General features: G+C 41.3%; 2 protein-coding genes across 7 annotated transcripts in view; both read left to right on the plus strand.

Annotated features, from left to right (window-relative positions):
* Window positions 1–4,500: 4,500 nt before the first annotated feature.
* them4 (thioesterase superfamily member 4) lies at window positions 4,501–22,761 on the plus strand. 3 transcript variants are annotated; one of them, XM_048261022.1, is made up of 7 exons: window positions 4,501–4,655; window positions 15,942–16,122; window positions 17,289–17,475; window positions 18,261–18,423; window positions 18,759–18,869; window positions 20,693–20,817; window positions 21,955–22,761. In XM_048261022.1, the coding sequence occupies exons 2-7, from the start codon at window positions 15,985–15,987 to the stop codon at window positions 21,996–21,998; spliced, it is 768 nt and encodes a 255-aa protein (XP_048116979.1). In that variant the 5' UTR covers window positions 4,501–4,655; window positions 15,942–15,984; the 3' UTR covers window positions 21,999–22,761. The 3 variants fall into 3 exon arrangements, with proteins under 3 accessions (XP_048116979.1, XP_048116977.1, XP_048116978.1); XM_048261020.1 differs by lacking the exon at window positions 4,501–4,655 and adding an exon at window positions 15,490–15,818; XM_048261021.1 differs by lacking the exon at window positions 4,501–4,655 and adding an exon at window positions 15,494–15,818 and having other exon boundaries at window positions 15,920–16,122.
* A 2,225-nt stretch (window positions 22,762–24,986) lies between these two features.
* Window positions 24,987–27,887, plus strand: part of rorc (RAR-related orphan receptor C) — a 39,155-nt gene continuing 36,254 nt past the window's right edge. For 2 of the 4 annotated variants that reach the window (XM_048261243.1, XM_048261244.1), the window contains exon 1: window positions 24,987–25,481. In XM_048261243.1, coding sequence (XP_048117200.1) covers window positions 25,421–25,481 — 61 coding nt within the window. In that variant the 5' untranslated portion in view covers window positions 24,987–25,420. The remainder of the gene's footprint in view (window positions 25,482–27,887) is intronic. The other 2 variants (XM_048261240.1, XM_048261242.1) reach the window with 2 other exon arrangements.

Below are 27,887 nucleotides of genomic sequence, written 5' to 3' on the forward strand. Positions count from 1 at the left end.
ACGAGGATTTGCTGAATTTGCATTAATTGTTGCGATCGCAACATCGCGAATTCCTGGAGGGACTGTTACATTAACCTGACTCTCGCCAGATGAATTTCGTTCTGCCTATAGCTCCACTCATCCATCTGGGATCAATCCATTGGAGTGGTGCTTCAGCAGGCTGGGCCATATCAAAAAATCCTTGCATATGATTGGATAAGTCACTTGTCCGTCATCTATTGACGTGCTACTTCAACCACTCACATCGAAGCCAACACGTGACGCTGAGAACAGTCTCACAGTTGCTTCTACGCTACGTCACATCTATGAAACTCCCGCCCTGCGTCCTGATTGGCTCTACCATACAATCTGGTGCCGAAGTCAGGTTAACATAGGGCCACATTTTGAGAAAAATCTTAGAATTGTGGGAACATAGGGCTGACCCCAGTGAATCCATACTTACATCGCTTAGCACCTTAATTAACTTCCCCAATCTTCCGTATGGCCTACACTTCAACATTCTAATGTAGAGTGGCATGTTAACCATGGACATGACATCAGTCTTTTGCTTTCCAGTTAAAATAATTCATAATGAACTTAACCCTCCTGTTGTGTTCGCGGTCAAATGTAACCGATTGACAATTCTTTTCTCTCAAAAATATTGTTAACTTATTCTGACTACCATTAGGCTCCTTGACTTTTCTAACACAGGGCATCTGAACACACAAAAATGTTTTATATTTTTTTTATAACAATTTGAGTGTTTTACGTTATGTTTTCTCCATTGTTACCGTGAGATATGTCTCCATGTGGGTACGTAGTGATAATGCATAACCAATGTTCACGTCACATGAGCCAGCTTGTTCTGTAGGCTAAAAGTTTTTCTGTCCCTCCCAAACTGCGTTTAAAAAATGGTATGTTGTAGACAGAATTAAAAAAAAAACCTCCTGGGGAACCCCCCGACATGACAAACACATGCACGTTTGAAAGCTTGAAACGTCAATATGAGTAACCCATCTTTTAACTTAGCCTGCTACAGCCAGTGTTGTAAAAGTTCAACGCTTGTTTTCGTGCAGTAGGCTAGCCTTTTTGATAAGCGATGTCATGGGTAGGCTGACGTGATTAAGGAGGGCTTTCTGTTCCTGTTTATGTAAAGGTTTTACATAGGCTACACTGCATGTTAGGCTATATCAGTGTTTCCCAAACTTTTTTTCTGGGGACCCACTTTTTAAAAATGACAGACCATCACGACCCATTTCACTTCAAATCTACCCGGCAACCACCAATATTGTTTTAGGCCACAGGTTCTTCAACTTTTCTATGCCTCCCCCAACCATACATTGCTATAGGATCTAGATAGATAGATCCTGCTTTGAACACGGTTGTGTTGCATTTTAAGCACCATCAGCGTGAAAAGTTGGAAATGACTACTGAAAAGATACGTTTTAATCCGAAAGTTTGGAGAAATTCTCGCATGTTGCGAATTCATCAGCATAGTAAGCTGTTCCTGTATTTCTAAAAAAAATGTTGTAGGCTACGTTGCGCTCCATGACACTGTGGAAGTCAATTCCGATGTAAATAGCAAATAAGTCAAGTCGTTATATTGTATAGTCGTGCATTTTAAATCAGAAATAAGAATGTGAGGAGATTGCTATTAAAAGTCTTGAAGGAGACATGGGACTGCATGAAGGTTATCACTGGCCTGAAGAAGAACAGCAGCTCTGTGGAGGGGGACCTGGACAGGGCGAACCAGTTGAACCACTTCTACAACAGGTTTGACTGCCCTGCTCCAGCTCCAATGGCGGTGGTCTGTCCACCATCCCCCACCCCCACAATACCAGCGCAACACTCACCTCCATCATCACAGGCTATCGTACCCCCACCATCACTGGATTTTGCACCCCTCCCCCACATGGCGATCACGAACAATAAGGTGACAACGACCTCAGTCAACAGCCATCAGACACACAGATCCCAGATGTGATCTGCAGCACCGGAGCGCCACAGGGAACTGTGCTCTCTCCAGTCCTGTTCACCCTGTACACATCTGACTTCTGCTACAACACCGAGTCATGCCACATGCAGAAGTTTTCTGATGATACTGCAATTGTGGGGTGTATCAGGAACGGGCAGGAGGGGGAGTACAGGAGCCTGGTGGGGGACTTTGTGCAATGGTGCAAACTCAATCATCTTCAACTCAACACTTCAAAGACCAAGGAGATGGTGGTGGATTTCTGCAGGTCTAAGCCCACTCTGCTACCAGTCCACATTGATGGAGTCAATGTGGAGGTGGTTAGCACCTACAAGTATCTGGGTCTCCACCTGGACAATAAACAGGACTGGTCAGCCAACACTGATGCACTCTACAAGAAAGGGCAGAGCAGGCTGTACTTCCTGAGGAGGCTGCGGTCCTTCAATGTGTGCAGTAAGCTCCTCAGGATGTTCTACCAGTCTGTTGTTGCCAGTGTCCTCTTCTATGCAGTAGTATGTTGGGGAGGAAGCACAAGGAAGAAGGATGCGGGGCGAATTGACAGGCTGGTAAGGAAAGCTGGCTCTGTAGTGGGAGCTGAACTGGAGTGCATCACTTCACTATCTGACAAAAGGACCCTGAACAAACTGATCAACATCTTGGACAATGAGTGTCACCCACTCCACAGCACTATTGTTAAGCAGAAGAGCCTGATCAGCTGGAGACTTCGCTCACTGCCTTGCACAACTGACAGACTGAGAAAGTCATTTGTCCCCAGGGCCATTGAACTGTTCAATGCCTCACTTAAGGGAAGAGGAGAGATTGACTTCTCTGCATAGTCTGTCTGCCTCTTCACCCCCTCCATGTTTGGATACTGTCTGTCCACTAGCCACTTTCCCCCCCTCCATGCCACAGCCAAACTGTGGCTATTCTTTAAATAGTTAAATATATAGATATATAGACCTTACTTTACTTTATGTCTGCATTGTTGTACTGTTGGACTTACTCATTTGCACTATCACCATGACCACTACCACCATTGCACTCATTCACACAGAGCACCTTAGAGCACCTTACCATACCTTACTATGCACAGAGAAACACAGGCTCAGTCCCTGCCTCAGTCATTGCAAGCGCCTCTGAATGATGTGGATCACCACTATGTGGATACTGTTTTTAGAATTGATTTAGATTAAGTGTTAGTTAGTATAATTTGTATTTTAGTATATTCTTTATTATCCTTATTGCTTAGTTGTGTTTTTATATTATATACTTTAATTACTGTTTCTGCTGTTAAAGAATGTGTTTGTGTTGTCTGTATGCTGCTGAGACCTTGAATTTCCCCTGGGGATCAATAAAGTATCTATCTATCTATCTATCTATCTATCTAAGTTTAACCCCCCTCTCTTACCGCCACTTCAGTGCACCGGTCTTGTTCCAGCTCTACGTTCTTTGTCGCGGTCCGCTGGGTCACAAGGTTTGCTATGAGTTGCTCTAGTTCTTTCTTCATTTGATCCCACTTGCTTTCGCTGTTGGACATCTCCATCAAGGTTTCAAGTAAGACATCTTTGGTATCTGTCAGCCTGTTTTCCTCAAAATTGACATATTTGGCCAGGCGTACCTCCTGCTCTCTTTTATTGTAGATAACAACAGTCAAGTACAAAATTCCTGCCATCAGCAGAGTAAAGCAAGTACCCGGGTAGTTCATGACACTGAGGTAATCCCATACAGATGTTACGCTTTCACTCGTATGTACCTTTTTAAATTATAGGATGGACCTCAAAATGGTGACGCATATCCTGAGAAATCGTCTCGTCTATGCAGACAGGTGTGTCTTCCTCCTTACGGAACTATCTTCGCCGGTGTTAGTGTCAGAAAACACCCAACACGTCAATGATCCCAGGAACTAGAAAAGATCGGACCGGATCGGAGCAGCGCCCCGTGGTAAGTATTCCAGTCTCTTAAATAAGTCCAGCAAAAGGCTGATTGGGAGGCGTGATGGCTGGTAAGTTGATGGGGGACACCTGGAGCTGTCGCTAATGTCCGCAGTAGGCTTTTAGTGCAACTTGTAAACAAACACACGTGCTGAATTGCAATCAGGAAAACACTGCACATCGCCACCACAATCTTTGCTGTGTTCACACTCCATTACATTTGTGTCATATAATCACACTGTGAACATGCCAACCAAGAAAAATAACACAAAGCCATACTGTCTCATCAGGCATAATAATCCCATCTGACATTAGGCTACCAGATATGCCAGATACACGGATTCTGAGTTTCCATGGGTGGAGTTTTATGGCGATAGAAAAGTGCCATAAAGCACTCGAGCGATAAAACATGCACACGGGCGTATTATATTATTTCACACTAGTAAATATTCACTGTGAGCGCGCAAATACTCTCTGTGCGCACGCACTCAGAGGAAACTGCTCCCCGAGCAAGGAAAAATATGCTGCGAGCGAGGAGGAATCTGACCAGCGTTCACTCGAAAATCACTCAGCTCTCTCGAAGTTGATTTCTGCTCGCGCGAAGTGAATTTCTGCTCTACTTGGGGGCGGTAACCAGGTTTGGTACTAGCTCTGCTGTGATTGGCCGTGTTTGAAGAGTGATTGACAGCCCTCCTCACTCGAAGAAGACAACCAGAGACGAATCTTCGAGACAGACAAGAACGGCATCTGGCAGTGGGCAGAGGTTTCTTCAGGTAAGAATCCCGTTGCTGAATTCGGGCATTTGTGATGACCGAAAAACTGTGGCTTGTGTAAAATTTCATCTGAGTATGTTTCTGAGAAATATGTTAGTGTAGCTTAACTTCAACATTCGCAGGGCTCTCAAGTTTTGAGGACAGGCAAGAGTGACATTCCCCATCGACAATCCCCCCCGCCACCCCCCGTCGGAGGGTGTAATAATACTACAACATGTTGCTGTTATTAATATGCCTTTAGATGTCCCAGTGTAAAATGAGGTTGTTTCGTCCACTGCTCACGGCCCTCAAACCCGCCACCTCAACACACACCGGCATGGGAGTCGAGCAAGTCCAAGCTTCCAACTCAGCGGTTAGAGCTGTTGTTAAGGTTAGGGGTGTGAGGATTTACACGCGCAACTAGCATCACCAGCTAGCATACACCAGCCCCAGGTCGGTTACCAGTTGATTCAATATTAGTTGTGCAGAATAGCCCATCTTATACACACACAAATATAAATTGTAAAGATTTGTATTTTTTGTAATTATTCCATATTTAGTGTAGTCATATCAGAATATAAGTCATTTGAGGCCAAGATTATGCTTATAAGGGGTTCATATGCAGTAAGCATTTGATTGCCAGTATGCATTTTGGATAACCAAATCCAAAGTCCTATGGGGAGTTATAGGGCATTTTACAAAATGCATGAACATACCTTGGCAAATAATAGTCTAAAGTGCTCATGTTGTCATTCTATATTGATCTACTTTTGCACACAGCATGACGAGACCTAATGCTAGGACTCAAATCATATCAAGTCAAGACCTAGAGAGCGCTGAAATGTGGTCAGTTCAAAGATGCTTGTTATCCGGTAGAAAAACAAAAGAATAATCTAGCCTTTGTAACTTTGTGTCAGTACATCACACAGTTATTCTAATTGTTTTCCAACAGTGTCTCAGCTTTCCAAAAGAGAGCAGGCATTTGATTATTGGCTAAAGTATGTAGGCGCAAATTGCAATGCCCTCCTAAGTCAAAATGGAGCAAAACATTTTTAATTGCTCAGATTTGCAAAAGAAAAGATTTGACACATGGCACTGACAATTCAATAATGGGCCTTTTCACCACCTCTGAGCATCCACTAACCTGGACCTTTTAGGGGCTTTCCTCTCAGGGTGAATGAGAGGATGCTTAATTGCTTTTTACCCGCCATTTTTGAATACAGATGCAATGATTAATGCATCCATGGCCAGGATATAATTAGATAATATGACATGATTTTAAAAGTGACCTATAACAATAGGCTATGCAATCCACTTTAATTTGTTTAGTGCTAATAAAATGATTAAGCCTATTTGGAGAGAGAGATGTTTAGAATGTGACAATATGTCAGTCATCGTGTGAACGAAAGTATGACTATAGACTACTTGTTCTGAGCAAGTGTCAGTGAACAGGCTGTGAAACTGTTGGCTAAGTTACAGTCATGGCAGGCTCAACTCTTGGAGACGTGCTTGATTCCTGCCGGTTCCATAGTGAGAGCGGCGCGGCCAGAGACATTTTGGGCGCTGCGGCAGCATATTAAATATAAATAGTTTTTCTGCGTGAGAAATACAATGTGTGGCGGGAGAGCGTGACAAAAGACTGAAATGAGGGACTGTCACGCTCAATGCGTGACACTTGAAACCCCTGCATTCATCTTCTTTGTATAGTCTAGAACATTATTACATAGTCTGTAATGTTAACCGCTAGCGACTAGCTAACGTTAACTTTAGTTAAGCTTAGAAGCTAGCTTCATGTCTGGCTGGCTGCTGGCAACAATTAGAAGGTCATTAGGCTAACTGAACTATTGTAAGGTGACCGTGCATATTCTGTTTGTTAAGTTAGAGAAAAAAACATTTCTGAGAAATATGTTCACAACATAGCATGGTCTTTCAACAAATGACAGTACAAACAGTAAAAGCGTAAATGTGAATCCAGTCTCTTGCAATCAAACTCCCATATACACTAAGGTGTAACCTACAATTTACAATAATTGTCATCAAAACTTTAGCCATAGGCCTAGTTTACATCAGAACATCCCCCCAGAGTACACGGTTATATTGACAACATGACTAAGCAATTTGACTGTCTTATCCGTACACAACAACACAAGGACTTGTCATTCTGACGGCACGGACATGTTCATTGACACAGATATTTACTTTTGAGAGATGAACTAAGGATTTTGAGCAATAAAGTGGCTTTTGTAAAATTGCAGGTGTTTTGCTATTTGTACAAATTGTTTTCAGAAATGCACTTACTGTTTTGCAAATGTCGAGGAGGATTCGAGAAATGTACCAAAGCGACTGAGAAAAACTATTATTTTCTAAAAATTGAACGAGAGTTTCACTCCATAACGCAATAACAGAGTTGACAAATGATTAATCTACTGTTGGTGTATCCTCAATATTTTGTTCATATCTCACTGCCTTTCTAAAGTTTCCTGTCAGAGGAATTGACATCTCTCCGTGCAGGCTCCTTCATATTCAGTCTGTGTGAATTTTAAGCGGTTTTACAACAGTTAACAGAGTTGACAAGAACTTTGAGACAGACAAAAATGATTTTTTTTTAAAACTTAAATCTTGCATAATACAGAAAATAGACATTGTATATAACTGATGTTACAACAGTTCATAAATTAATCTCCAAAAAAGATCGTTAGACTTGATAACATCATGTTTTGTCAAGTTGAATGCATGAATCTGTAGTTAGAGACAGTCAATAATAAGAAGTGTATAAGTCATTTAGTTAATATTTTGTGGATAAATTGGGTCTAAAATAAATCTAAAGCATTGTTATTGGTGAAAGGTTGTTTTATAATAATAATTGTTCAAAATTAATTCCATAAAGATTTTTTTTTTTGATAATAACTAAATCTTTATCATGGAGATGCGAAATACCCCGAATTATAGAATGACCCATAACCACACCTACTGTATGGACACCTGTTTCTCCTATTGCATACAAATAAATGAGCCTGGAAACTACACAAGACTTCCTGGGTTGAACAGCAGTTTTTACAGTCATTTACAGGCATCTACGGACAAACATGCATTTCATGCAACACAATGACAGGGACATTGAAAAGAAAACCATGTGTGTATCCACCTTATTCCTGAGCCAAACAAGTATTCTGAAATCTGTTTTTCTATTTCCCGCCAAAGCTGTGTTGTATAGATTTCAAGTGGTTTCAAAGACAATGTCTGAAGCATCCTAAGCCATGTAAAAGTAAAATTAATTCCATAAAGATGTTTTTTTTTGTGACAATAACTAAATCTTTATCATGGAGATGCGAAATACCCCGAATTATAGAATGACCCATATGGATACAACAACATTACGATATCAGCCTGTCTGGCATCAAACACACAAGAGTAGAAGGATTTGGAGAAATAAAGCCCAGTGAGAAATTATTTTATCGTTTGAGTGGTGGTGAACATATTTTCATCACAGCAGACAGTAACTTGGCATCTTCATAATATGATAAACCCTAATAAGAAAACAACAGAATTCTGTTGTCTGTCTGTTTGTTCCTACTCAAACAGTAAACTTCCAGCCTTTTTTTTACAAGCGATAAGACCTGCTCAAAATGCTATTAAAAGTTTATGGGCCTTCAAAATGAGTTATTTTAAGGTGAAAAAAAAAAAAAACTCTTCAGGAGTCATTTATGCATCACATGACTCATTTGGGTTTTGAAGGGCCATGTGTCTTTACTGTTATATTTCAATTGTTTTCTTACCTACTTTAGAGTTTACTACCTGTTATAATCAGCCCATATGTCACCTCAATCTGATGAACTTTACGTTAGTTTTTTTCCCCTATCCTCCTCGTTGAGCACATAGGTTCTTGTAAAGTACTACTTCATTGCATTTGTAACCATTACCTTTTGACTAAATAGATCCTGTACGGCCATACCCCCCATTAACCCATGAGCTGGAGCTGAGATTGTGGACATTTATTTAGGGATATGGACACAGAAGCAGCACTCTGATTATTTTGCATGTGGGTCAATGGCCCACGAGCATTCAAAGTAGTGAAGATCAAATGGAATACAGCCAAAATGTGTGCTTTGTTGATGCTGTCCATTGATGCAGAACTACATTTCCCTGGTCATCCTGTGCACACATAAAGATAACACTCCAACTGATTACCAGTCTTTAATTGTAAATGGATAAGCTCTAATGGAAAGAACACCTGTGTGTGTGCGTGTGTTTAGACTCTCTGCTGGTAGATGACTAGACCTCTCTGGCGGAGTTCTCTGCTGTACTGCTCCTCTTCCTGCTGCATGAGGGTTGACAGGGCAGCGCGTCGCACCTGCAGGAGGCGATTGAGCAGAGATAAACACGGACACGAGGATTCACGCTAGCCTATGCAACCACACCTACTGTATGGACACCTGTTTCTCCTATTGCATACAAATAAATGAGCCTGGAAACTACACAAGACTTCCTGGGTTGAACAGCAGTTTTTACAGTAATTTACAGGCATCTACGGACAAACATGCATTTCATGCAACACAATGACAGGGACATTGAAAAGAAAACCATGTGTGTATCCACCTTATTCCTGAGCCAAACAAGTATTCTGAAATCTGTTTTTCTATTTCCCGCCAAAGCTGTGTTGTATAGATTTCAAGTGGTTTCAAAGACAGTGTCTGAAGCATCCTAAGCCATGTAAAAGTAAAAACATACTTTTTCTGTCAGTCATTTGTTATATCAAAATATCCCTGTTGAGTGCAAAGTGATATAAGTTGAAGAATATTCAAGTTAGCCTAATGAGTAGTGTAGTTTGTGGTGTGTATGTTCAAGTTAAATGTGCCTGTAAATGTAATATCTCAATATTTTCTAATGAAAAATGTTGATCACAAAAAAAGTTAGCCTAACGAGACTGTTATTATGTAAACAGAATGCATGGAAGATGAAAACCAATACAGAAACAGGTTTCAGGAATACGGTGGACAGATATTAGGTACAAATAAATCAGCGCACCTTTTTACTTGTCTACACATCTTCAGAGTTATTACATCAAAACATGTTTATAAATTCTAAACCATAAAAAAGTTTAAAACTACAGCATGTGTCAATGTCAGTGTCCTCAATGTCCATTGTCAATGTCCTTTGAGGGCCCTACCGTGACTCAAAACCATGTCACCTCTGATCATGACATCTTTTAAAGCTTGATTTCACAAGGCCGGGAGCACATGATGCTGATGCTGTAGCTATGTGGCTCGCCTCATGAGCAGCTGGCCAGGGAGTATAGGCATGTGGGCAATGCATTCATATGAGCAGCTGGCCAGGGAGTATAGGCATGTGGGCAATGCATTCATATGAGCAGCTGGCCAGGGAGTATAGGCATGTGGGCATTCATATTTCATGTCTATGTCTGGTCAGGCTCAGTGAGAACCGGGGAATCCGTTTAAATAATTGTCTGAAATCGGCTGGACAAGTTATGTAAATGTATTGTCAGATGGGGACAGATACAGGGGTAAGGAGGCAAGGGTGAACACCAAGGGTTAGCCTGGCCCACAGTGGTAAGGTAAATACATTTTAATAGCATGTGTGGTCCACATGCTCGTGAAATGGAGCCAGATGAAGGTTATTTAACAACATTTTATATTCTAGTTTGCATCAGGAACTAAAACGTCACACCTTCACGTCACTCCCATCTCCGTCGTTGGTCTAGAATTGACGGCATTATTTACAGTTTATTTATTATTTACAGAAAATTTCATATGATGATGCACCATTCCACAATGGTTTATCTTCTATATCATCAAGGTATTTAATCGACTAAACATAGTCTATATAGCCTTATCTCGAAGCTTTAGGCTTATGTCATTTTGTACAGACAACGAGTGGCAGACAGAGCGTGATGTCACTTATAGGCTACCAGAGATTATTTTTGAGTCATATTGTTGCAAATTTCAGATCATTCCACAAATAATCTGTCTTCTCTATCAGCAAGTTATTCAATAGGCTAAACATATAGAATTAACTCAAAACAGTTGTTAGGCTTGTCATTTAAATCTGTAAACAATTTTACATGCCATTCTTAAATTCTACTCACTGCATTATAATATCATTATATATGTATTATAACATCATATTCAGTATTCATTATTGAATGCTTAGCTAGAATGATGTTTTTCCTATCATCCTATGTTTTAAAGCAGGCCTACCTGTGGGCAGGTAATTGGGTTATGGGTTTTCTACAGGAATAGCATGTTTGTACAGGCACTGAACTAGTCACTAACAACTACAGCTCACACTCATGCCAAGTGGTGGTAGTATTGATGAACATTCCAGTACTGTTTGCCATTGTGTGTATGCTTCTCTGCTTGAAACCCCTAACAAACATGCAAAATATCTGCCAACATTTTCATACCCACTGCCAAGTCAAATTTGGCTCAGCAAATCCCTAAGATAGATAGATAGATAGATAGATAGATACTTTATTGATCCTTAAGCCAAAGGTGTTAGTGGTGCGGTGCTGTGTGTGCTGTGCTGCTGTTCACAAGAAAGTGGTTTTGTAATTCTGATTAACATGGCCTGCATGGTGGTGGTTTTGGAATTGTAATTCTGATTCAAATGGCCTGCATGGTGGTGGTTTTGGAATTGTAATTCTGATTACGGGGCAGCCGTGGCCTACTGGTTAGCGCTTCGGACTTGTAACCGGAGGGTTGCCGGTTTGAACCCCGACCAGTAGGCACGGCTGAAGTGCCCTTGAGCAAGGCACCTAACCACTCACTGCTCCCTGAGCACAGCTGTTGTTGCAGGCAGCTCACTGCGTCGGGATTAGTGTGTGCTTCACCTCACTGTGTGTTCACTGTGTGCTGAGTGTGTTTCACTAATTCACGGATTGGGATAAATGCAGAGACCAAATTTCCCTCACGGGATCAAGAGAGTATATATACTTTATACTATACTTGTAATTCTGATTCAAATGGCCTGCATGGTGGTGGCTTTGGTGGCGTCTGTGTGCTTTTGTTCATTGTATTGTAGGGACTACAGAACAGGGGAGATGAGTCAGCATGGTCCCTATGCCTGTGCATTCCCCCCCTCCCATCATACACTCTTCTTTATTCATGTCTGCACAGAGCGCGCACACACACACACGCACGCACACACACAGCACAAACACACACGCGCGCACACACACACACACACGCACACACACACACACAGCGCACACACACACACACACACACACACACAGCACAAACACACACGCACAAACACACACACACACACACACACACACACACACAACACACACACACACACGCACACACACACACAGCACAAACACACACGCGCGCACACACACACACACACACACACACAGAGACACACACAGCACAAACACACACGCGCGCACAGCACACACACACGCACGCACAAACACACACGCACGCACGCGCACACACACACACACACACACACACACACAGCACAAACACACACGCGCGCACACACACACACACACAACACACACACACACACACACACACAGCACACACACACACGCCAAAACACACACACGACACACACACACACACGACACACACACACAGCACACACACACACGCGCGCACGCACACGCACACACACACACACACAGCACAAACACACACGCGCGCACACACACACACACACACACACACACACAGAGACACACACACAGCATAGTTTAAATGAGAGGCATCTAGAAGGCAGAGCAAAAACCAGCTCAGTGGCAACAGTGGGTAACAAAACAAGTATAGTAAAGCACTCATAGCACAGCTCATAGACCTTTTTTGTTTTTCTAAAAGGAAGATCTGAATTTGCCAACGACTATCTTGAGTATTGAATGTCTCCGAGCCACATGGACTTAAATATTCTTTTGTAAGACACACAGCAGGACTCTCACCTATAAAGAAATATCAAATAACTGGCACCCAGCTTGCAGTGTGCAATTTGTTGAATGAGGATACTAACTCAGAGTGGATATATCAAAACCTAATGCTCAGGGTGAGGTAAATTTCTTATATGGATGAACCCACAAGCCCAAACTAGAATTCACAAATGACAGGGTCACAGATTAAAAAAAGAGCAGAGATGTAAAGGTCTGGCTTCAGAGAGTAAAAGTCCTGCCATGTATTGATTCTACCTGTGCACTTAAAGGTTGAAATCAGAAATCACCGTAAACAGTATTATTTGTTTGTAATAACAGTTTATCAGATAATGCAGTATCCATGTCTTGGTAACTTTTACAAAATCAAAAAAGTCTACCAGTGTTTTAGCCGAAAATAGCAGAGCTAGGTATAGGGCACGTGCATAGAACTGGGGTTTTCGATTTGGTTTTGGTATCAGGGTCCCCTTGTGGGAGAGATTTTTTTCTGAGGACCTCCATTCAATTGTATCTTGATTATGTGGACTGACAACTTAAGCTACACAACAGTAGGAATGGTTCATTATGACCTGAGTGAAGTGATTAGTACTGCAGATGCAATAGTCTGGAAACACAAATATTTCTCCATACCCTTGTTTCTTTTTTCCATACTTATCCAGACCTGGAAATTACTAAAATCAAATTCCATACTTTTCCAGGTTTTCCATACTGCGTAGGAACCCTGTAGCGGGGATACGTCACTTCTGTTGACATTCAAACAAAACAGAGAGCCCGCTCGCTATTCCCTCCCCCTCCCTCCCGTGCAATTAAAACTCTCCTAAACGCTCATCTCGTCTGTTATTGGTTAAAACACTTTACTTTGCTTTTGAGGGGTTGCCAACCCCTGTTGGTAGCAATTGTTTTTTGTGTACAGATCTCGGATCCTAGGCTGCTTACAGAGACACGTTTTTTTGATGGCCTGCTTATGGGGCAGGCAGCTAGCGGATCGTTAGGAAAGATTAGATGAATGTGATAATTTATGTTTATGTTTATGAGTGGCCACAGTGGTGGCATAAAGCAGGCCTTCTCACCAGCGTGAGCGCTTGGAGAGCCAACTGGTTCTCTCTTTGCTGCCTCAGCTCGCGTAGCTTCATGCCTTTGGCTGAGGAGGACTGGGTGGCACATTCAAACTCAGCCCTCAGCACAACTTTCCTGATGCTGGAAGCATAAAAGATTGACAGAGAACTTAGCCTATAAGGAACATGATTTGGACAGTACATTAGAAACTGTACATCAGTAGATCCACAAATTATTACACAATTTTTTTTTATTATTATTTGTATAACTGTCTCTGACATTGACTATGAAATGTTTGTAAGTCTATTTATTTGAGCTCACCAGACAGACTACAAATGGATATGGTAGAGCTCATAAAGGAGTGTGGAAGATAGGTATGCAAAGACTTATTTAACATAGTCTTCATACAGTAGGCTATGCATATGAAATTTTATTTTCATGTGCACACATTTATGTAACTGTTATAACCGGTTATAACTAGTTCTACATCCAAAGCTAATATGATCATTCATTATCCCGAAGTAGACACTCAGACTCACCTCTCCAGTTCTGCGATTCTCCCTGTCATTTCCTCATCTTTCTGTGAGAATTACAACCAAAACAAAGCTTTTAAAAAAATCTGACTACTGTAGCCTTCTATTCCTTTGGTCCCTCAACATCCTAAGAAAAAGTAGGCCTTGCCCAGTCTTTAGCCAAAGCATAGGCCTAGTTCCTGATAGGAATGGATGGATGGAGTTAATCATCGTTAACGTTATTTGGCTAAGGAAACGATTGTAGGCTAATCCAGGTAAGGTTTACTAATTTAGCAACGTTAAATTAACATTAATTAGCCTAACGTTACTGAGTCGTGACATAAACCTCAGCTCAGGCAAGCTTCCCAATACAATGTCGCCTTAGCTGCTACATTAACTGTTAAACTGTTGTCATTTTAAAAATTCAGCCACCTAACGTTATTACCTTAATTCTGTCCCTTTCTCCTTGCACAAGTTTGTTTTTAGAACGACGCTCTGTTCCAAACATCCTTATTTCAATCCGTTTTCAGTCGTATTAACTAAAAATGACTCAACTTCTAAATGAAAACTTCCCTGGTGTGTGGCTACTGGCTAGCTTTTCATCATTATAAATTAATCATGATGTTGGCATAACAACGTGGTTACTACGTTACTGAGTGGCGAAGTCCTGCCCCTTCTACTTCCGGTCCATGGGACCTATCTTTCAAAAAATTATTAACGGGAGTTAATGGAGAGATAACAATTATTTTTTGGTCCAGTTTGAATTGTGCCACGAATTTCACATATGATGTGTGTGAATTTAAAAGATAATTTTTCACGTCAAGAAAGTACTGTTGTTCGATAGACTTATGTTGGTTTTGTGCAAATCCACTCAGTGGACTACATCTCTCGTCTCGAACGATGTACGTCACCAACGTAATGAAACGATAAGAGCTGTTATGCTAGTTAACGGTTGCATCTTACTGCCTGCTATGTCACTTAACAGTATGTAATGTACAGTCTATGGACGAATACAACTTACCTGATGTGTTTAATCCTCTGACTCATGATATTTTCTTCGGCAAGGAAAGCCCAATTAAGACCTGTTGCTGGTATGCTTGTATAATCTAGTGTGGCTGTGAATGAGCTAACGTCACTAGCGCGACAGATGGGTAGGTTTGTAGTCGTTGGAACTACGATGTTGTAATTCAATAGTTACGAAACAAACTGCAAATGTCTTTACATGAAAAATTGTCTTTAAAATTGACAAACATCATATGGGTAATTCAAGGCACAAGTCAACCGGGACCAGAAAATAATTTCTTTTTCGCCATAGACTGCCGTTCAAATTTTTTTGAAAGATAGGTCCCATGGAGGCAAACGGAAGGGGCGGGACTTCGCCACTCTACCTACCGGAAATTGTCAGTAAACCAATTCACTACACCACCAATCAGAGTAGTGAATTTAAGCCATGTGACTGTGTTACGCATGTTTTTCTGTGGCAACCCGGAAACCTGTCATCTCCTCATGTCACTTTACCATTGAATGTCATGTTATCTTTTTCAAGACACAGGCGTTGAAAACGTGTCAAAATGTTTGCACGTACTTTTGTTATAACAGTTTGGAGGAAAATGTGTTCTTTCTTCTAGCAGAACAACAGATGTATGCCAGTCATCTAGCCAACCTTCACCGGCAAACCAACATTCAAGAGTATGACGAGATATTAGATAACCGGTTACTAGCATCATAATAATTAAGTAGGGTTTGTGTGTGTGACGAGTGGCGTTTGTTTGATCTTAAACTCATCACAGGAAAGAAGCTCTCTTTTTCTAGACCCAGACACCTCGAAGGATCAATAGCAAAGGTGCCTGTCGGCATGATGATACGACAAGGTTTTCAAGTGGTACGAGGACTTCATCGACATGGAATGAAATGGAGTGGACTCGCCGGTCGGCAGCCGATCAACCGGGTGCCTGTATCTCAGTCTATGGGTGTGGGTGTTCGTGTTCTGACGGTAAAGTGAACATTTATGCCACTTGTTTCGATCATTAATTTGTCATTTGTCGCAGTTGTCTTGACCTTTACCCATCTCTGTTCTCATACACGTGGCCTTAACTTTTGCACATCTCCATAGAACTTTTTATTTATTATTTTTGATTTCCCCTCCATCTACCCATGTCCTTGATTGCCTAGCCTTTCTGCCCCCCCCATCCCCAACACACATACAAAAAACACACACACACACTTACATCATCACTGTCATCACCTCACATACATACAACACACTGCTTGCTACAGTAAGCCTCCTCTACATACTTGCTGCACACTGCCCCCCCTCCCTACATACACAGCACATTGTCTTCAGGATCTTCTCCAACACACATCCTCTACATACTTACACCTACCTACCCACACACACACTACACACACACACACACACACAGTCACTGCTCCACTCCCCTCCCGCCCACACACACACATCTTCACTGTCATCACTCACATACATCATACATACAGTACTCTGCTTGCAATAGTAATAGTTCTCCAACACACATTCCCAACATACTTACAGCACACTGCCCCCATTGCCAATACACAGCACACTGTCTCATGAGGAAGCTTCTCCAACACACATATTGCATACTGCCCTCTCCCCACATACACAGCACACTATCCCATCTCCCTTGTCATCCCCCCAACACACACACCAAGACCCTGGCAGTTGGGTTAGCCCCTTGAGCGATGGATCTGCCCAAGGTTTCTTCCTTTGTAAGGGAGTTTTTCCTTTGCCCCTGTTGCTCTTGGGTGCTCCTTGTTGGTGCCCCATCCCAATCACCCCCACCTTTCTTATGCAGCCCTTGCCACTTAATCTACTAAACCCCTCTTCTACTGCACTTTTACCCCCATAAATGCACAAATAGGCTGACACCAGACATAATTTCACTGCATTTCTTACTTCCAGTAACTATATGCATGTGACGATAAACTTCCTTGTATCCTTGTATCCTTGCCTTACCTTATAGTGGTGATGTGATGCCTCAAAGTTGTCTCAAATAGTTATAATAGCCTAGATTGTCTATGTGTTATATTAGACTACATACTGTTTACTCGAGTCTGTTTTAAAACACATGATGTACAAGTGTTTACATTGCACCTGTAATGTACCCTCTTGGCCAGCAGATGTCGTCATGGCCTTTCTCGTCGCCTCCACGGGACTACAGCCTGCCCAATGATTCCTGGAGTCCAGAGATGCGAAACTTATATGACCACTACAACGCGCTATGTGAAGTTGAGGAGGAAGGACAGAAGAAGAGGGGACCATGGAGGAGGCTACCCAGTTACAATCGCACTCTTAAATATGCCACTGGTAAGCAGTCACACTGAAAATCTCACACACACATTTGTACAGTGCAACCTGAATGTTTTCAGACCCCTTCAAGTTTCCCACATTTTGTTATATATCAGACTCCTCTCAAAATAGATTGAATTATTTTTTAATTTTTCTCATCAATCTACACAAAATGCTCCAATACGCCACAAAAAGCAGGTGTTTGGAGTGTTTTGTAAATCTATAAAAAATAAAAGACTGAAACATCCCATTTGCAAGTTTTCAGACCCTTTGTTATGAGGTCTTACAGTTGAGCTCTGGTGCATCCTACTTCTATCAATGGTCCTTGAGATTCCTCTAGAACTTGATTGCCTAAATTAATTCAATGGACATTATTAGGAGAGGCACACCTCTGTCTATAAGGTCTGACAGTTGATGGTGTATGTCAGAGTGAAAACCAAGCAACAGGTTGAAAGAATTGTCTGTAGACCTGCGAGACAGGGTTGTGGGAAGACAGATCTGGTGAAGGAGACTAGAACATTTCTGCAGCACTGAAAGTGCTCTAGAGCACGGTATCCTCCATCATTCTCAAATAGAAAAGATTTGGAACAACCATAGTCTTCCTAGATCTGGCCTTCCAGCCAAACTGAGTAATGGGGACAAAGGGCCTGTGTTAGACAGGTAACCAAGGACCCAATGGTCACTATGAGTGAGATCCAGAGTTTAGTGAGGATGAGAGAAGCTTACAGAAGGACCACTCAATGACATGACCATGACACACTCAAGGCCTCCAGTCAGCTCTTTGTCCGTCCTCTCCCCTCCAGGTGGCCAGTGTCTCAGTAAGGTCCTACAGGCCAAAGCCAGGCTCTTCACTCGGAACACTGAAGAACCGGGAGCGAGCTTTGAGTATGTGGTCTTCCTCAACAAACAAGAGAAGAGCTGTGTGTGCATCTTCCAAGCTGGACATCTTTTGGAGGGACCCCCAGGGTAAGGACTGACCCCTAATAAGGAATGACCGAGTAGCACATTACTACACATTTATAGTATTTATGGAATTTAGCTTACAGAATATGATCATTACAATAGTTAAAATGAACAGTAAGCAGTTTTAAATAAAAGAAGTTGGTAAGCCTACATTTAGCAAATTTATTTAGCAAAAGTATTTTTGAAGTACATAAAAAGTTTAAGGATGTGTGACCAGGTTGTGAGAGGAGTGTAGTGACCAATAGTGGCCATGACCATTGTGTTATTGTAAATGCTATTGTGCATTGTGCTATTTGTGAATACTATTGTGTGACTACCGTTATTAATTCAACCACTAGGCATGTCCATGGTGGAGCGATCGCCACCATCATAGACTCTGTCACTGGAACAATCGCAACCTACCTGGCTGGGCCAGTCATGACGGCTAACCTCAACATCAATTACCGCAGGTGACTTACAGGGGAACGCAGGTGCTTCAGTTCCACCTTTGCTATGGTCTCAGGAAAGGCTAAATGCATTCTCTTTATACATTGCACTTAGTCATTTGATGTTCCTCTCCAAAGTGGTTTACAAATGTGGTAGCACAAGTAAATAATCTATGGGAAGGAAAGAATGTTCTGGATAACCATCTCACTTGTATTACGAGAATTGTGAGCTGAACCGATCGTTACCCACCAAAGAGGTTATGTTTTCACCTGTGTCTATTTGTTTGTTGGCAGTATGGTGCAGCAACTACTGGCTGGCTTTCTACCAACCTTGGTGGTGGGATTGGGCTTTGGCCAGGGATGAACCTAATCAGATTTCGAATGAATCTAGGATTCTGTTTTCATTACTTTCTTAACTATGCGAGGGGACGGCAATTCTAGCGTTGTCATTAGTTTCCCAGGGAATAATGCATGCATTGAAATGATCACACACATACAGTACTAACCAATCAACCAAAAACACATACAGTTAAACAATTACTCATACCCCTGGCAAATATTGATACTGTATAATATTGATTTTCTCTTGACTTGATATGTTTGTTCTGAATGAAAATGACACTGCCACATGCTAAAATGTTGTAAGACAATGTGGGAGAAACATGGAATCAAAAAAAGAAGCGTTTTTATCTTTTTTAACATTTTTATGAAAAATCTTTATTTGCATTCACAGATCTCAAAACGTTTTTTTTTATAATACCTACCAAGCCTCTCTATGCCTCCACAATGATTCTAGACTGCACCTTTTTAGCAGCAATCCAGGTTTTGAGGCAGGAATGATTCTTTGCCATCACTCTGGCCTTGTGCTCACTTTTTGACAGATTGAGATCTGGACTATGACTGGGCCACTCTAAAATGTTGGTATTGTTCTCGTTAACCATTTATTTCATTGTTTGGCTGTATGTTTTGGATCATTGTGTGGTTTAATGGTCCAATGATGCCTATTGGAGCAGGTCTCTCGGCAGACTGCCTGATCTGTTCCTCCAGAGTCTTAATGTAGCCCCTTGTTTTAGTGTTACCGTGTACTTTGAGAAGGCCATCTGGCAGTGTCATTTTCAATCAGAACAAACATATTGGTCAAGAGAAATTAAAGAGAAACATTAAATCAAAATTCGCCATGGGTATGAATAATTTAGTTCCTAACTGTAGACATGGGTGGACCTTAAAATCTGGCATATATAGGGTGTTGACATTTAATTTAAGGTCATTATTGTGCCTTGGTGAAGGTATGTGCTCTAAAGTGCCATTCTGGGCTATGTAGATTTAGTTTTAGTCGAAATAAAACATTTTTTTTTCTTTTTCACTTTTAACACAAGAGTTCTGTAAGAGGAGGCTCATCAGTTATTTTCATCTTAAACTTGTTGTGTATAATCTAGACATTCAATTAAGTTCAAAGTTGTTCATATCCATGCAAACATTTAAATTATGTTTTTTATTTGACTAATATGTTTCAAAAGTTTGACCACCCATTAATAGACCCTAGGTAGTGTTTACACCGGACCATCGCTTCAAGTTGTAAAAAAATACTCCATAGGTTGCAGTGCCTCTCTGTCCTTAGAGAACATTTCAAAACTGATCCACACAAGCAACCTCTAGAAAGCAACCAGTTTGCAACAGTACTGTATCATTAAGCTCTTGTTTTGTGAATAAATTCTGCTATGCTGATGGCCTTCTCTCCTTTACACTGCTCTCATCAGTAGGTTGTTTTGGTGTTGTGTGCGCACTTTCTCGTTGGTATATTTGCTTATGTGGCGGGTTTCTCTGACGATGACCTTTTGTCTTTCCAGCCCCATCTCTCTGGGCAGTGTAGTGTTGGTGCGCAGTGCGCTGGAGAAGACCGAGGGCCGCAAAACCCTCATTTCCTGTCAGGTTACCAGCGCAGATGGAGCCAGGCTGCACACAGAGGCCACAGGTATGGAGCATGCAGTCCTGCTTATCTCTCAATGATGATGGTTCTTCGCACGCACGCACGCACACACATTCCTACATATATACACACACACACACACACACACACACACACACATAAACATGCACTTATTCACACACTCATAAACACCCACTCATGAACACACACACACTCATACTCATACATACATGCATACATACACACACACACACACACACACACACACACATACGCACACATGCACTTTCTCACACTCATAAACACACACTCATAAACACACACTCATATACTCATATAGTGGTCACTCCCACTCATGCTTCTACGTTCAGTGTAGTGGCTACACTTTTGCTTTAACGCCGTCGTGAGCGGTCCGAAGTTCTGCGTCTCCTGTGTCTGCATAGCTCTAGACTGCCATGTTGAAATATTAATGTTATTTGTTTGGCCCTTTCTTGCTTAGATTTTGTAAAAGTTATGGAGATTATAACCAAAATATGTCTTGGTTTATTTGCAAAGCTTATGCCAGCTAAAATCAGTTGCATTGTTTTTTGTTTTTTTTATCAGGGCAGCAGTTTTCAGATTACATTATGCGCTTACATAATTGCAAAAGGGTTCTCCAATGTCCAAAACCCTTTTGCAATTATGTAAGCACGTAATGTAATCTGAACTTCTGCCCTGAATAAAAAACAATCATCAATGATCTCAGCTGGTATTCCGTCTATAATGGAGTGGAATGACCCCAAACTTTTGACTGGTAGTGTACACTCACACACACACACACACACACACACACTTACACTTATCATGTTGTGGACTCCCCTAAATGCTAAACATGTATGGACTTATCATGTTTCTCTCATACGTTTATCTGAAATGGCCCACATACACACACACACACACACACACACACACACACACACACACACACACACACACACCCTGCGTTGTGGTTGATTACAGTATGTTCTGAGCACTTCCACTGTATCTGGGACCCTGAGATCTGGTCTAGTGCTGTGCACAGTGCGGTTTTTCCGTTGCCATTTTATTTATGTGTGTCCATTCTGCTCCATTTTCATGCTTTTCCAGATAAACACCACATCTTGACTGCACTGTGTGTGTGTGTGCGTGTGTTTCTTTTCACAGGGTTATTTGTGGCAATCAATGTGGGCCACCTATTTGGAACGTGATGTGCGAACCGAACAACCTGTGCCACAAAAAACGGAAAAAAACTGTGGAAACTCACCTTGCAGCCGAAGCCGGAGACGACATGAGTGGTGGCGTGTTTGTATGAGAGCATAGTTATTATGTCGCTCTGTGCAATAGTTATTATGTCGCTCTGTGCAATAGTTATTATGTCGCTCTGTGCAGTGTCTGCCAGTATGTGAATTTCATTTCATTTAATTTGTTACGAGGAAGGGAAGGATTGACCAGTCCAACTAACATTTTACCTCTGAGTTGTTGGAGACATGCCTGACGTTCACCCCCAAACTGTCCAACACATGTTCTTTTATGGTATTGTCATGCTGCACAGTGTACTGAACTCAGCTTCTCAAGCTCTCATTTTCTCCACATGTCCTTGTTTTCCTTCACTGGCAGACACTTCTTTTTTGCATCTTTCTAATTTTGCATTTAAAAAAAAAAAAAAAAAAAAAAAAAAATCTCCCTCCTCCTTCTCCATAACCCCTTTGTTTGTTGTTCATCCTACCTCTGATGTTACAAGGAACATATAAGGCTGTTCTCTATTTAGTTTTTATCTGTAAGTCTGGATATTTATGAACAAACTATTTATTCTCAAGTAACAGTTATTAATACACCATAGATTTTAACATTTATTTTATTTTGAATATAATATTTACGGTGTGGCCTTCTTCTGATGATCCATAACTGACAGTGTTTACAGATAATGTTCAATGCAACAGTGGGGAGTCAATAAATATTTCTGGAAAATTCTCTTTTGTGCAAAACATTTCTGTGACTGCAATGTCAGTTTTCGCTTGTTGTTAAAGAAACGCTAAAATAGTGTGACTAGAAACAACAAGTGGACCAGCATCCAGCAGTGAGAGATTAGAGGGAGCAAACTTTGTTTGGCTTGATCTTGTAAATTGCAGTCATTTGTTGAAAGAGCTCATGGCAGCACAGCTATCTGAAGTTCTGAACATTTGATTCACATGTCATAAGGTCAGAAATGCTATGCTAGGAGTGATGACTTTATGCAGGTGTGACCTAAATTCACACCTGTGTTTTGGACATTAGTGTGGGTTTTGCTGGGGGTTTGCTGACATTTTCACCTGGTATTTCACAAGTCCAACATTACTTTCACAAAATCAAATGTTTAATTCACAGAAAAAAATAAGGTTGTTTTGATCCTTTGCGTCTTACCCCGTTTTTTATTTTTATATACCTCTGTTTTTACCGAAATGAAGCAAGTGACTTTGATTTTTTTATTTAATTTTTTTATTTGGAAGCTGTTAATTACCTAATGTGTTTATTCAGTTTACTTGCAGAAAGGTAAACGGAGTTGCATTTGAATCTCAATAGTGAAACCTCTGGGCTGCATATCTGGCCTTTTTTATGTAAGGGGTGTAGGCCTAGGTGATGGAAAGCCTATTCAATTATTACTCCTTTTTTATTAACTTTGAAACAATGAGAATTGGAACTGAAATCCTGCATACATAGGCTACGGTGTTTGCTACAGTAATTTACAGTAGGCCTATATGTGTCATCATGACAGACTGAACGAGTCCAGGATACTCCTCGAAAATAGCGAGACCTTGAGTCATCTCACATTTTATTAATTCTCCATTTTCTCCATGCTACTATTAAGGAAACTATCGACATTTGCATCTTTCAAATGGATTATATCAAAAGCATAAGACATGATTCAATTGGCGTAGCGTTCACAGTCTGCTTTGGTGTCTGTGTGTGTGCATGCGCACTCACTCACGGTTAAGTCCTAGCTCTCCAGAGGCTCACGGTGCGGGTGAAACGCTGGCCAAAATAGGTCGCAAAGCAGAGACCGCACCTCAGTGGCTTTGGGCTGGAGAGGGCCATGGTCAAACGGGTAGAGGAGATTGGTTTCTGTGAAAGGAGACGAACTTTAAATTGGTTTCGACACATTTCCAAGAGGTGCAAGTGATGGTGAAAACCGCCCATCCACACCAACTCGTTTTCTCCTGTATAAGCAACGTCCTGTTCTCACAACAAAACAAAAATAGCCTACATTCGGCGTTTTCATTAATTCTGTTAACGAATGTAAATAGTCAAATATCGTAAAGTCTCTAGGCAATCAAACCAAGCCCGTAGATCAAGCACCCTGACAAGCGCGCAAATGTTCATTGGGTGTTTGCAAAATAGCCGAATGTAGTTATCGTCCCAGATAAGGGCATAGGCCTATACCCTAATCTCTTGTCGAAGATGTTAAAAATAAGTAGGCTACTTTTCTTAGTTCTTTAATTATAGGATATCTTGCATCTTTATTGGCATCGATAACATTTTGGTGAAAAATGTGAGACCTCCGCACACGTTTATATATGTATAGGGGCTCGGTATCCCACGATACTTGGGAGAGATTCTCATCTGCGCGCAGTTGTGTATTTCATTCCATGTATCTTTTTTATTTAGGCTAGTTGGCTTTTTAAAGACGTGTATTTTTTTCAAACACAGGCTGAATGCAGAATTTGAGTCAGTGTTGCACTAGTCTAGTTAGGCGCGTTATGTAACAGCACACTCAAGTGCAGGCCAAACAGAGATCAATAGGCTACACCTATCTTTCATAGAACAAACATTCGAAGACGGATTTTCAGTTGCAGAAAACAACAATGGAAATGCGTGATATACCTTTCAGTATTGACTTAGAGAAATAAAGATGTTATTTCCTATAGACAACGCTAGCCTGTTCTTAAGTAGACTACAACAATGTGGATGGGGAACCTGATTATATGGATCTGGTTTTTGTAGGCCTAATGATTTTAAACGGTAGGCCTAATCAAGGCCTTTTTTTACTAATGCACAGATAGTGTGTTTGTCAGTTGTGAAGTAAACCATGCAATTGCCTGCGCGACTCAGAGGCCGTTACATAATCGCCGGTGACATAACCGAGTGAGCTGGGGACGGCGCGAGAGTAAACGGGACAAGAGCGCGCGAGCGGTGATTTTCCAAGCGCGCGGTCAGCGGTGCTCTGTCCCGGTCACTCGGCAATCAGCTGCTTTTCCCTCTTCGAAATGACAACAGTGGCGTGCCTGTCCAACCAGAGACCTACCGGTAGCGGCAAAACAACCTTGTCAAGGAACAACATTTTGCTTTAGCGCCATGATCGCAAGAAACGAGAACTTTTGACTTTGTTGTAGTAACTAAGGAATATTAGAGTAGCCTACTTGGGCATGGCGATGTGTCTGCTTAAACGTTTGCGTCGCCCAGGGCGCTAACGCAGCAGGTGTTTATAGCGTTTAGACTGCCATGCAATCAGCAATTCTTTTTAAATTACATAACATTTACGAGGAAGGAAAGACTTTTTCCTGACAATTGTAGAGGGAAACCTTTCTCTGTGAACAGGTGGGCGAAGCCGTGGTGGACCTGAGAACGAGTTGCGCTTCAAGTTGATTAAAAAGTTATGGAAAATGACTATCCTGATTCGCCGGAGGGATATTGCAACGACGCACAAATCAAATCTGGTAAGGACTAAATCTTTAATAGCGCTTGACATACACAATTATGAAGTTAATTGTATTCAAATAAAGATTTAGGAGTTTGAATATTGCGCAACAGTCTAGGTCTGAGTGGGTCGTTCTCATGGGGCAAGGTTTGTGTGTGTGTTTGTGTGCGCGCGTGTGTGTGCGTGTGCATGCGCGCGCGCGGTTTCGCGCATACATGGCTGTATATTGAGATGTGATCAAACATGAGTAAGGGGTTAGTGTGCCATATTTTTCGCATACTCTTTCTTTACCCCAGTTACACAGTCACACATACAGAGACATGCAGAGAGAGAGAGATTCGCTTTTGTGTCATCTGTTAATGGGACAAGTCATTGTTCAATGAGCTTTGACAAAGTGACAAGATCATTGGATAGAGCTGACAAAGGTCTTGACAGTTTGCCACAAATCTAAGGTATGCTGAATTTGGTTTAGCACCAAATATGCCCAGTTGCATAATGCACTGCTCAACCTTTTTCTTTTTCTTTTAGAAATGATTCAGCACACACACACAGAGAAACAGACTTTTAGATATGTGATTATCACATATTGTGATTGTCTCTCCTCCATCTCCTCACATAGTTACAAAATTAAATCATTACAAAAATCATAGTTACAAGATATTTTTTTGGTATATCAGCAATCTGATCACAGTCTATTCTCTCTCTCTCTCTGAATGGTGCTGTGTGTTGTAAGAGTGCTGTAATCTGAATGGTGCTGTGTGTTGTAAGAGTGCTGTAATCTGGATTACAGTTGGGATTAGGGGTTAGTATGTCTGTTTGGATTTCACCTCTATTTCTAGAAGCTGATTGGCTAATTTCAGATCTACTGCTTGACCCCTTTCGACCTACTGCTCAAATTACTTCAATACGCAGTAGGGCTGTGACGATTAATCCATTAATCGTATAGTTGTCAACTACTGAACTATTCGCCAACAATGTTGGTTAGTTGCTTTGTGTAATTTTTTAAGGAAAATATGATGCCTACAAATTCTTTGATTGCAGTTTCTTAAACTTTAATATTTTTTTTGATTAGATCAGATTCAACTTTATTGTCATTTAGCAGAGTACAGGTACAGAGCCAATGAAATGCAGTTGACATCAACCAGAAGTGCAAAAGAAGCATTACATTCCAAAGTGCAGGTTGAGTACGGTATTATTTTTAAATAATCAATGGAAACATCTTTATTTGCATTCACAGCTCTCAAAATGGTTCTTATAATACCTACCAAGCCTCTCCATGTCTCCACAATAATTCTAGATTGCACCTTTTTAGCAGCAATCTGGGTTTTGAGGCAAAAACGATTATTTGCCATCCCTCTGGTCTTGTGCTCACTTTTTGACGGATTGAGGTCTGGACTATGACTGTGGGCCACTCTAAAATGTTGGTGTTGTTCTCGTTAACCATTTCTTGCCTTGTTTAGCTGTATGTTTTGGATCATTGTGTGGTTTAATGGTCCAATGCCGCCAATTGGGGCAGGTCTCTCGGCAGACAGCTGATCTTCTCCTCCAAAATTCTCAATTTGCCCCTTGTTTTAGTGTTACCGTTTACTTTGAGAAGTTCACCAGGTCCCATTTTCTGAAAAACACCCAAAACTAATACATTTCTATAGCTATTGAAAAGTCAAAAAAGAAGTATACATCGCACACTGGAGGGTATATTTTGCTGACTTTATTTGGCGTGAACAACGCGTTTCGCAATTTGCTTCATCAGGTTCACATTTCTATAGCTATTCTCCACATTGTGGATGGTGTTTTGGTGGTTGAAATGTTCACTCCATCTCAAAATGGATCACTTGGTCATCTTGGATGCTGATCATGGATCACTCTTCTCCAAACATGCACAACTCAGCTAAACCTTTATAAGGCACACCTGGACAAAGAATTTAGCTTTCGCTGAGTTTTTTTTGACCCAGGGACATGCCCTGAGATTGGCATAAAAAAAAAGCATTAAATTCCTAAGACACCATGTCCATTTCAATTGTGGGGGTTATAAAAGTATTCTTTTGGGATGTTTTTCAACCAGGGAGACCTGGTGACCTTCTCAAAGTAAACGGTAAAAATAAAACAAGAGGCTACACTGAGATTCTGGAGGAAAAGATCAGGCAGTGTGCAAAAAGACCTGCCCCAATAGGCATCATTGGACCATTAAACCATACAATGATCCAAAACATGCAGCCAAACAAGTCAAGAAATGGTTAACAGAGAACAATGTCATATTTTAGAGTGGCCCAGCCAGAGTCCAGACCTCAATCTGTCAAAAAAGTGAGTACAAAGCCAGAGTGATGGCAAATAATCCTTCCTGCCTCAAAACCTGGATTGCAGCTAAAAAGGTGCGGTCAACAATCATTGTGGAGATATGGAGCGGCTTGGTACGTATTATAAGAAC

Source organism: Alosa alosa, chromosome 13, assembly GCF_017589495.1.
Source record: "Alosa alosa isolate M-15738 ecotype Scorff River chromosome 13, AALO_Geno_1.1, whole genome shotgun sequence".
Classification (NCBI taxonomy): domain Eukaryota; kingdom Metazoa; phylum Chordata; class Actinopteri; order Clupeiformes; family Clupeidae; genus Alosa; species Alosa alosa.

What these genes read in the sequence shown, in the direction of transcription:
- them4 (XM_048261020.1), top strand. Translation starts at nt 15,769, where the DNA reads ATGTATGCCAGTCATCTAGCCAACCTTCACCGGCAAACCAACATTCAA. An exon ending in CGGCAAACCAACATTCAAGA is followed by an intron (nt 15,819 to 15,941) that starts GTATGACGAGAT and finishes CTCTTTTTCTAG; the next exon opens with ACCCAGACACCTCGAAGGAT. An exon ending in GCTGCACACAGAGGCCACAG is followed by an intron (nt 20,818 to 21,954) that starts GTATGGAGCATG and finishes TTCTTTTCACAG; the next exon opens with GGTTATTTGTGGCAATCAAT.